Source organism: Copadichromis virginalis, linkage group LG1, assembly GCF_057382275.1.
Source record: "Copadichromis virginalis isolate Kocher_CV1m ecotype Utaka linkage group LG1, C_Virginalis_male_GT1.1, whole genome shotgun sequence".
NCBI lineage: Eukaryota > Metazoa > Chordata > Actinopteri > Cichliformes > Cichlidae > Copadichromis > Copadichromis virginalis.
Window position 1 is genome coordinate 24,248,399 of NC_140618.1, and position 11,834 is coordinate 24,260,232.

The 11,834-nt window shown below is 45.3% G+C and overlaps 1 protein-coding gene across 3 annotated transcripts in view; it reads left to right on the plus strand.

Moving 5' to 3' along the window:
• Positions 1-10,844, plus strand: part of cbfa2t3 (CBFA2/RUNX1 partner transcriptional co-repressor 3) — a 43,471-nt gene extending 32,627 nt beyond the window's left edge. For all 3 annotated transcript variants that reach the window (XM_085455668.1, XM_085455677.1, XM_085455685.1), the window contains exons 8-12: positions 1,283-1,562; positions 2,075-2,143; positions 2,855-2,908; positions 4,604-4,794; positions 7,798-10,844. In XM_085455668.1, coding sequence (XP_085311794.1) covers positions 1,283-1,562; positions 2,075-2,143; positions 2,855-2,908; positions 4,604-4,794; positions 7,798-8,181 — 978 coding nt within the window. In that variant the 3' untranslated portion in view covers positions 8,182-10,844. The remainder of the gene's footprint in view (positions 1-1,282; positions 1,563-2,074; positions 2,144-2,854; positions 2,909-4,603; positions 4,795-7,797) is intronic.
• Positions 10,845-11,834: the final 990 nt, after the last annotated feature.

The following is an 11,834-nucleotide window of genomic DNA, read 5'->3' on the forward strand; positions in this document are numbered from 1 at the left end:
CATGGACTAAGGCCCGGCCACCAGACGCTCGCCCTCGGGCACCCTCCCCGGGCCTGGCTCCAGGGCGGGGCCCCGGTAACCCTATCCCGGGCAGGATAAACTGTTCCCTCGGTGTCCTTTTCATAAGGGTCTTATGAATCGCTCTTTGTCTGGTCCCTCACCCAGGGCCAATTTGCCATGGGAGACCCTACCAGGGGGCAAAAGTCCCCAGACAACATAGCCCCTGGGATCCCTGGGACACACAAACCCCTCCACCACGATAAGGTAGCGATTCATTCAAAATCAAACAATGGGGGGGGGAGTTTGTTTTAGTGCAATTGACGGCATGCAGATGACAGGGACAGGAGCTGCTGACAGACAGTTGACCTTACGAGGTCTGCGACAGTGCGGTGAATTAACAACAGACACACACCTATCTGGATTCCTAGCACTCAACTCTATGAGAAACCATGTAGGCTAGAAACACATACATGCACACACAATGCAAGAGTGAGAAACACAGAGAGAGAGAGAAACAGGGCCCCAGATGGAGCTCAGGACCCAGCAGAGAGCAGCTCCAGCTGGGGTGAGCAGCTGAGACAAGAGCTGCAGTCATGGAGAGAAACCGGCCAGGCCTGGACCCCTGCCAAATTAGAAACACTTCACTGAAATAAATATAGCTAACTCAGAGGGGAGGGAGGTGGTGGAGAGGCAGGGGAAAGAAGTCAGAGATGGAGAGAGGGAAAGACGAATGGGAATAATGATATAGATTGAATGTCAACCATGCTAAACCCATTTAGCAGATCTTTCTATGTCTGGAAAGACAGGGCACTTTGGAAAACAGCTACACTGGTTACAATAAAGGGGGAGGTGGAGGGGGAAGGAAATCTGTTGAGCTGGCAAGGAGCAGAGCAGAAGGGTAGAAGGAATCGGTTCAACACTGTCATCAGCAGCCCAGCTGTTAAATTATCATCGTTGCGTCATCGTAATGCTGTCAGACGTTCACCAACAAGCACGGAATTCATGAACAAATAGGTCGAGACACTAACACACACTGCTCGCAAGCACACGTCTGGTTTTGGGACAGGAAAAGTGGCTCGAAAAGTGGCTCTTAAGTTTTGGAGAGGTTTTGGTCTCATGAGCTATTAGGAAAAACAATCCATTTAAAAATCTGGTCCCTTTCAAAACCTTTCATTTGAAACTTGCCTCCCATTAGTTTACTTTTTTTCTGGGGCGGAGGGGACCAGTAAACGTCTCCTCTTGTTCATTAATCACTTTAAGTAAATATCATTTGCCTTTGCAGCTCCTCAACTGCATCATGGACATGGTAGAGAAGACAAGGCGCTCTTTGACAGTGCTGCGCCGCTGCCAGGAGGCCGACCGGGAGGAGATGAATCACTGGATCCGGCGCTACAGTGACGTGGAGGAGATGAAAAAAGGTGGGAGCAACGGACAGCACTGCCTTCCTCCTCCTCCTCTTCCTCCTCCTCACCACAACTCCTCCTCCAACACAGCTAGCAGCAGCGAGTCACTGCCCGTAGGAACTTCCTCGGCTGCTGAAAGGCAGACAGGCAGACAGACAGGTAGACAAACACACGCAGGGTATGTTTGGCAAAGCAAAACACTCACGGCAAGGTAGGGCTTACTTAAAATGCTGGAAACGCCGTAATATATCAATTTAGACACAGAGAGTCAGTCAGATGATGATATTTACAGCAGATTTACAAATTTTAGCTCAAACTGTGAGGCATACAAAACATCTCCTTGCAATATCCTGGATCTTTAACCAGCTGATTGCACCCTTATGTCGACAGCATGCTCATTCGTAATTAAGATTTGTATTCACGTCTAGCTCCCATATTCCACTTCCTTCCCACAAATAGTTGGAGAAAGTCTATGGCAGCCTGTTTACTGTACTGATGTTGCCACATATATATATACACACATTTTACCTTTTTATACCTTTTTATCAATTCCAAAAATAGAACTGGAAACTGTAGGGCAGTCATGGATGGATGTGTGTTCGAGCAGATCAACAGTTTGTCTCCGTGTGCATGCAATCGACACTGAGTGTGAGCCTGCGTGTGTGTTTCAGAGATCCATCGAGACTTCTTACACAGGCCTCCCTCAGGATACCTCCCGGAAGAAATCTGGAGGAAAGCTGGTAAGAGTCAAGCATCTTCCTTCTTCTTCTTCTTTCTATTGTCTCCGTGATTGACCTCACACAGACTAACAAAACACACACACAAACACTGTCGTCATTCTTCACGGCCCTCACCCCGGCTGCAGACAGACAGAGCAGAGGCCTTACAGCTGTAGGTCCATCAGGCCAGAGGATTGGACGTCCTCTGTGTCATTAGGATAAATGCCCTCCATCTGTCACCACCATGAAAGGCCACTGCAGTTAAAGCTGCAGTGAAAATGCAGTCAGTGGGCCTACGGTAGGCCGCGGCAGCACAGCACAGCACAAGGTGGAGTTTTAACTGGTCTCCATCATCGGGAGCACTTGAATTTTTATCCCACTTTTTCCACTCACATTTCATACACAGACCTTTGACTGAAGGGAATAAGAAACAAACTGCTGAGATATAGAGACAGAAGAAGAAGAAATCCAAAAAAAGCTTTATTTTTGGCTAATTTTGCCAAAAGGAAGCAGGTGGGAGCGTTGCACCGCATGGGACCTGCATGTTAGATAGAGCCTGTCCCGGGAGCGGTCTGGTTCAGCCCTTGTTCCACCTCAGTCCCAGCACCATTATTCTGCACTCATACTCCAATACTCTGCGGAGGAATAGATGCTGCTGCTGTCTGCAAAATACTGTGCTGCATTTTCACCGGCAGCAAAAGGCTCTTTTAATTGCAGTTGTTTTTCATACAGGTACTACAAGCATCCCGCTCTCCCCAGCACTAAAGCACCTCCAAAACAAGCAGGGTGAGTAACATATCTCACTCCCAGCATCTCACCTCCAATGTTTGTGTGCATGTATGTGCATAAGTGTCAGCTCTATCTCAGCACCCTGGTAGTCTGTGCTGATGTAGCTGCGGCACCTCTCGCTTTTTTTAATTAAAACCAGACACGTGTTCTCTGGTCTGGTTCACATTGAGAGACTGCATTGCTTTTGAAAAATAAGATCTGAAGTGTGAAAAAGCAGACAGAAATAACACATCTCAGGGACTTGCCAAATCCCTGCAGAATTAAAACGTTAATATTGCCGCCCCCGTGTTTTCCATTAAGTGCTAATTGCCCCAGCATCTGCTATGCAGTCTCCTTGATAAGAATTAATTAAATTTGCAAACTAATCTTAGTGGTGCATGCATTAGGCCAGATAATTGAGAAGCTTGGAATAATGCAGATAGTGTTTGCAAGGTAGAGAAGAAAGAAGAAGAGGAGAAGGAGGGGTGTAGGGAGGGGGGGGGGAGTAGGAATAAAATGAAGGTAGTGAGGGAATGACAGGATGTGGGACAGGACAGACACGTGTGCCTTAAGTGTAACTATATGTGTACAGTGTTGACAGAATGCAAACTTTCTTTTAGCACAAGAGCGCTGAATTCACACAAGCTCACATAGAGCTCCATGCACACGCTGCCATGCGCATGTACACAGCAGCAAAGTGTGGATAAGGCTCCCCCTCACTCCCTATCTTTCTGCACAGTAGTTTGAAACAACTGGAGTGGAGCGGCAAGGAAAAGTGACAGTTATTTATGAGTTCCCCTTCAAACAAACATTGACTGGAGAAAATGTTGAGCAGGGGAGAGAACTGCGTCGTCTAACCCGCCTAGCAATCCACTTTAGGGTGTCATTTGTGTCTTTATGCGTGTGCGCACGTTGCTATAATTGGGTCATGTGGGTTATCTGGAGAAATATTATTCAATGTATGAAAATATTGCTGTCTTTGCTGGTAGAAAATATGTTAGAGGAATTCACATCTTGTCATCGCAACATACCACATTAGCATTTGAATGCTAAACAGTGTGTTTTTGGCAAACTATTTCCGAGGCGAATGAAGTCCTACGGGAAAACATGTTGTGCGCTGCGAGGCCAGTAATGAAAGACCACAAAACGTAATCACTTCTGCTTCTTACTGAGAAGGAACTACAGGAAGTTTCTATTTTCGACTGCCATCTGGAAAGGAGTCTACCCACCTGCCTGTTATAAAAACAAAGCCTCCTAACTCATATGGTGGACTCCTGCTGGAAAAACAAAAGACCATGTGATGAAGCCTACATTGTAGGAAGTCAGCCGGTGGAGATATGTGTGCCGGCTGCGGGGGGAAATTATTCGCCCTTTACTGTAAACTCTTGTCAGTTTCTGGTAAAACTGTTCTTGTGATAGGATGACAATTCATTCAGGGTGCTTGATGAACAACCGAGTTGGTGACATCTGCTGTTGTCAGCTCTGAAAATGATTGTGACCAGACGTGTTTGAATAAATTATTGAAGTCTGGTTTCTTTTCTTTTTTTCACACTTCTCCTGGCATAAAGTTTTAAATCTTGGATGATGTACATCTGTTTGCCGCGTTACAACAAGACGGCAGCTTAAAGAGCCTTAATAAAGGATGACAGACAGAGCAGGCTGGATGGGACGATGGCCATAAGCACTAACACTCTCTCTCTTTCTCTCTCTCAGAGGAGGCAGTGAATGAGGTGAAGCGACAGGCGATGTCGGAGCTGCAGAAAGCAGTGTCAGACGCTGAGAGGAAGGCTCATGAGATGATTTCTGCCGAGCGCTCCAAAATGGAGAGGGCACTGGCTGAAGCCAAGAGGCAAGCCTCTGAGGATGCATTAACAGTCATCAACCAGCAGGAAGACTCCAGTGAAGTGAGTATCACAGACCCCCTACCGACATATTGCCTCATCCTTCTCTCATTGGAACTTTAAATTCCTTAATCAGTCATCAGGCCCTTTGTTTTAAGGCTTTCTTGATCCATTACCCTTTGCTCCCCTTACCTGTCACGTCCGCAGTGGCAGACGAGTGGAGGTTGGACGTAGGACCCAAGATGCAAGCACTGACTTTGATGAGAGTGAGCTTTATTGTGACGGAGATAGAACAAACAGCAAAGGAGGTGGCAAGTGCTGAACCTAAGATTAACTAAACTGGGAAAAACTAACACAAGCAGACCTGAAATGGCGCTGCAGGGAGACTCAGGGAACCAACATAGGGTGATGCAGGGAAATAACTGCAACAGGCAGGAGAACACACAGGGCTTAAATACACACAGCAATAATCAAGAGATGAGAGACAGGAGGGGAACACACCTGGGAGAAATCAGAGCTGACGAGACAGGGGAAACGTAAACTGAACACACTCACATACACAGAGAACCAGACAAGACACTGAACTTAACAGACAGACTCACGGGCATACAGTGTGACACCATGGACAGAGAGGGAACACGGAGAAGTGGGAGCAGGCAGGCATAGAACAAAACCCTAACAAATGGCAAACCTTAACAAAAGATATAACAGAATAAACAAGAACACAGAATAATATAAAAAAACACAAAACACTGAGTCGACAGACTCAGGACCATGACATTACCTTGCATTGTGTAATCCATGCAGCTGGCTTCTCTCGGTTTGGTGCAGCAGCAGCATGTTGTCATCATTACTGCAGAAGCAGTCCAGTTGTCTGTGTAAATAAAAGCAGACAGACCCAGATGGTTGGAGCAGAGTGCCAGGCTGAGGCCATTAGTGAGCAGTTGACCACCACCTGCTGGTAACACAAACCAGTGGCCTTGGACCAAGAATTAAATCCATAACATTGAATCCCCATGCAAAGAGGAGCAGACAAATTGTGGATGACACACACAACCTGGCTTGTAAATGCCACTTAGTTTAGATTTTAACATGTACAATGTGAGAAATTGTTTTAAAAATACAGTATTCTGAACTGTAATGCATTGTTTTTGATGAATAAAGTTAAAAAAATGCAAAAGCTGATGCCTTTGAAGAACATACCTACTGTGCAGTCTTGTGGTATAATATAGTTGTTGTTTTATTTTCATATCACCCGAATGACACACTGTGTTACATCGTAACGATACTGTAATATTTTTGGGAAAAATAACCTGCATAGTCAAGTAGTCAAGTATTTATTTATTGTCATTGTCAAAGAACAATGAAATTGCGTTTGGGGCTTCCGTACAACCCGTAAAAAACAAAAACAAATACCCCTTAAAACCCAAGTGTAAATATTTAACCCAGTGTGACTTCAGTGCAATGAGACAATCCTTAGCAACAACATGAGAACAAGACAGGTAATGTTCATAGGACATTCAGACAAAGACCTGAGAAACATGACAAAATGCAACAATGCAACCCGTTCAATATTATTGTACTGTGAGATATGATGGTTGTCTATTTAAGAAAGAGGGGGGGCAGGGGGGGGGAAGAGAATAAAGATATAATGCACCAATGCAGACCAGTTCAGTGCTATTAAGAAGTTGGATATGGTTATTGTCTGTGAGAGGGGGGCAGAGAGGGGAGGGGGGCAGAATTCAGGAGCCTCACAGCCTGTGGATACAGGCTGTTGGCCAGTCTGGATGTTCTGGCCTGTATAGACCTGTACCTTCTCCCTGAGGGCAGCAGGTGGAAAAGGTGGCGCGCAGGGTGATGTTGGTCCCGCAGGATACTGTGCACCCTCCTCAGACAGCGAGTGGGGAAGATATTACTAATCTCTGGCAGAATTGTTCCAGTAATTCTGCCAGCTTCTTTCACCACCCGCTGGAGTGCTTGCTGGTCGGCCTTGGTGCAGCTGGGGAACCACACTAGAAATCCATACGTCAGAACGCTGCTGTTGGCACAGTTGTAGAAGTTCAACATCAGAGGTCTGGGAATGTGTGCGCTCCGCAGTCTCCTCAGGTAGTAGAGGCGCTGTTGGGCTTTCCGTGCAACTGAGGTGATATGGTTGCCCCAGGACAGGTCCTCAGTCACAGTTACCCCCAAGAATTTAAAACTGCTCACCCTCTCCACCGCCTCACTACCAATGAAGAGAGGCAGATGGTTGTTATGACCCTTCCTCTGGAAATCTACAATGATCTCCTTGGTCTTTTTGGTGTTTAAGACCAAGTTATTGTCGTGGCACCATGACTCTAGTTGTTGCACCTCTGTCCTGTAGTTTGTCTCATCGTTGTTGGATATAAGTCCAAGCACTGTGGTGTCATCGGCAAACTTAACAATGAGATTGGACGCGCAGGAGGAAATACAGTCATGGGTGAAGAGAGTGTATAGCAGAGGGCTCAGAACACACCCCTGAGGGGCACCGGTGTTGACCACAAGGGTGGAAGAGGTGTTCTTACCCACTCTGACACTCTGTCTACGGTTAGTGAGGAAGTCCACAATCCAGTTGCACAGAGAGGAGTTGAGTCCCAGTTGGTGGAGTTTGGGACGGAGTTTATATGGCCGGATGGTATTAAAAGCCGAGCTGTAGTCTACAAAGAGGAGCCGTGCATAGGTGTTCCAGTGTTCCAAGTGCTTCAATAATGTGTGCAGCACTATGGCGATCGCATCCTCAGTTGACCGGTTCTCCCTGTATGCAAACTGGTGCGGGTCCAGAGATGGTGGAAAAGCAGCTCTGATGTGTTTAATGACCAGTCTCTCCAGGTATTTGGCGGGAATGGGGGTGAGTGCCACAGGTCTGAAATCGTTCAGACATGTGACATTTGACTGTTTTTATATTAAGGTAATGCAGTGGAGAAATAACATATTTCCTGCTGGCAAATCTAGACTCTTGTTGCAGCGTTAGGAAGTGTAAACTCTGCTTGGTTGAGTACAAAATAGACTTATTTTTATCGACCCACTCTCTCCCTACTGTCTCAACAGAGCTGCTGGAATTGTGGGAGGAAAGCCAGCGAGACGTGCAGCGGCTGCAACACAGCTCGCTACTGTGGCTCCTTCTGCCAACACAAAGACTGGGAGAAGCACCACCACGTCTGTGGTCAAGGCCTTCAGGGGCTGCCAGGGGGCAGCAGTGTCCCTCTAGGAACCCCCTCCTCCAGCTCCTCCGCCTCCTCCAGCGCGCCCCCAACTCACTCCGAGCGCACTCCTCCAGGACCCCTGTCACTCGCAGCCCAGAGCAGTATTGCGGGAGGGGCCGGCAGCGGCAGCGGAAGTGTTTCTGCCAGCCCCAAAGAGAGCAGTTCCAGCAGTGCCTCTCGCTCCACAACTCCAGCCACCCCCGCACTACTGGATGCCACCTCTCGCTGACGTCTGAACTTCGTCCCCTCCCTGCATACCGAAGTGACAGCGCTCACACTCCACACAAAACCAAACTGAGGAATCTTCATCGCAAACTGCTCCAGTCCCCTCCTTTACCTCTTATTTCCCTCATATCCCGATCTGTAACATCTTCTCTTTAACCTGATGATGGACTTGTTTCCTCACCTTCCTCCAGAATACTTTCTCTTTTACAGCCACAGATACAAAGATTGTGGTCTGGGGTTCAATGTAGTGTAAAGCATGACGAGTGCAGTGTCTCCTTTCTCTGTTGAAGAAACATATCAGATGTGTTTGCTGAGAACATGAGCTTTGACTTGAAGATTTGCCCTCAGTAACGTAAGCATGGTAAATAATGTCCACTATAAGGGCTGTGAGGAGGCAGCATCAATGGGGGATGACTAGGCCGATTAGCACCTGGATAGGATTTCCCTTTAATTTAGCACCAATGAGATGAGCCCTGAGATGTGCACTAACAGTCCAAACAGTTCCCAGATGTGGGACTTTTTCTAGTATCCTATTGGAGAAAGGCAAGGAGCATAATACCTTTTTTGTTATTTTTGAGGGAAGGGGTAAAAGTTGGGATGCGATTAATTCCTCAGAAACACAACTTAGTATTTATTAAAAGTTCTTTTCTGGCTTTAAGGGAAAACAAAGAGAAGTCCAAATATTCTAAATAAAGAATAATAGCGATGATGCTGATGTTGATTATGATAACAGTAATGATATGAAAAAAATAACTTAATTTTGAACTGCTAACTACCTTGCTAGCGAGCCAAGAAAATCTACACCGGACTCACCTCTCTGCACCATTATGAACCCAAATGATTTCAAAGATGAAAAATAACATGATCCAAACCTTTGTATTACACTGCCAAAGTGAGTAAGTAAGCGATAAAGAGAAGCACTCATCTTGTAACCAAACACAAAGCAACATCACCTCCTCAGCAGATAAGCCAGCCCTGAGACGACCGGGCTGCAGAGGAGCTGCAAAACGGGACCCAGAGACAGCAAACTGTGACCTGCTTTGATGTGCAGCTGCCTCCTGCAGTCTGGGTAAAAGTACAGCGATTCCTCAGAGACGGCCCAGACTAGTGAATATGGACAATGCTCTGAACTTACCTACAAGAAAGACTTAATGAAATAGATGGAAACCCTGCAACAGTGTGTTTTTGTTTAAATGGTAGAGAGGACAAAGAGGAAGGAAAAAAGCTACACAGCCTCAAAGGAGATGATGGTGTGTACATGGCAAAGGAGCTGCCGAAACAGAAAAAAAAAACCTCAACACAAGCTTGAAAACATTGTCCAAGATGGCATTACAAACTATGGAGATACGTGGAAGGATTGTTTGTAAGTTTTTGTTGTTTTTTGTTTTGTTTTTAATTTACGCTCCACAGCGAGGAGATCTTTGAAGGAATTACCTTTACATTCACTCCCTCCTTTTCCAAAGCATGATAAACACAAGACAGAGCCTAAAAAAGGGCGGTGTAGACTTTGTTCTCCTTTCTCTTTCTACCTCCCCTCACCCCTCTCCTCCCTTCCATGTTCTTCCCCAACTACTTGACTCACATGTGCCCTACCCCTCCGCTGGCTTTGGACAGAGAGCCACAAAGCAAGCCCCACGGGTAGGGCTGAACCTGCTTGTAGATATCGTTCCTCTCTTCATTTTTCAATAATGTCTCTTGTTGCTGATGTCCACACGTGCTGCCCTTGTGTATATCCGGAAAGACGGACTTTTGTTTTTGTTTTGCTACCTTTCACTTTCCTCCTTTGAGTTCGGGTTGAGCAGTGAAGACAGAGCAAGGACGCTTTTGTTTATGAGAGGAAGGCCTGCATTGTACTTATTGTTTGATTTGTTGAATCTATATCAATGAGATGGAAACCCCTCTTGTAGAATATTTTGTATTGCTCGCATTGTAAGACAGTGAGAGGACGGAGGTGCAATATGAAGAGAATTCAGCTACTGAATGGAACCTCAGCAACTGCCCATAGGGTGTCATATAATATAGATACATATAAATATATTTAAAGTAACATCAGTAACTTAATGTGAATGTACATAGTATTTAAAGAGGTCCAAAAATGTGTTTGCCAAATAACAGAAACCTTTAAAGTTTAATGTCCAGATTTTTTTTCACAGTACATTTGTTTTTAAAATTGATCAAATTTCTTTTCTCTCATACAAGTTAAACACTTTTTCAATTTTCACTCAAATCAAAGTGTCATGTGACTCCGAGTGGAGGAAACTGTTGGCAACAGTGGCAAAACAGCTCTGCATCCTGCAGTAGGTGACTCAACAGTGTGTATTAATAGAAAGGCTCAGTGGTAACTCAATTAGTTTGTTTTTTTCTTCTCATTTACACCAATTTTTGGAAATGTCATACTTGACACATCACGTCAAGCACTCAGTTTCTTACCAGCCGTTTAGCTCCAGCGCCCCTGTAGTGATCCTCTCTCTCTTGGTCCTCATCAGTCTGCGTGCATGTGGTTAACAGTGTTTGTTTCTCCCATGGTGCAGGATTAAGCGATACGCCAGTGTTAAGCTACAGTACATGACAAATCTAATTTGATACCCAATCTTTAAAATGTTGTTCTTTACTCCTCGCTGCTTATTGTTCATTTGTAAAGAAACAATTTGAGTATAAGCTGCTGACCTGGGGGTGGGGTGGGGGGCAGGTCTTTAGTTTCAGGCCAAGAGAGTAGCACGACTTCTTTCGCGCTGTTTTTTCTTTTCCAGGCTTTCCCACACGCCTCAGCAATAAGGTTAACACGAGAATACTAAACAGTCAAAAAGCCTTGAAAAAAATGTGTGTGCATATTTTATATTGATTATTGTATAGCTTACATGCTTGGCGTCCTTTGCTTGGACCAAATGGGGAAAAAAGAGTAACTTTGTTTTTGCAGTTGGGGCATGGGAAAACAAAAACTCTTTGTTACTTTTTAGTTTTTGTTGGATTGATTTTTTTTTTGACTATCTGAGACCATATTTCAAATGACATAAGCTGCAAGGTACCCCTTCATTCGTGTGTAGCATTTATGTATGTGTGTTAGAATTACCATGTTAAGGCGCTGACCTCAGCCTATTTTCTTTTTCTGTGACTTGTTCCTTTTACCCTGATGTCGAATTCCTCCACTACTACCACAAACCACTGCTCACAACCCTCCCTTCACACTAGCTACCTCCTGTGACCATACAGCTAACCACCAGGAGAGGTTAACCTGGACTTTGAAAAGCTGGGTTGAGAGCAGACATGGACACACACACACATGCCCGCTCAAAAGTCGTCATAAAAGGAAATAGCGTTGTAGAGAACTGTCTTTACTCATAATGTTTAAATCTATTTATTCCTCTCAGACCCTAGTGTCTCTCTTTTTCTTTTCTTTTTTAAAACACATCCCACTAAAAAGCTGATACTGCTAGAATTTAGTAACAGGCACACATGCAGTCAGACCTCCGTATTACCAAACCGATCAGAGAATTGACCATGACATGCCATTTGTTGTCCAAAACCAATAAAAGCACAGACCAAAGTACTCCTGTATTGCCATAGTAGGTTCTGAAATGGTGTGAATCAGCAGACCAGAAGTAATAAAGGTTAGAGCTCAGCTACACCAGTTAACCAAAGTGTCTGAAATACACACGC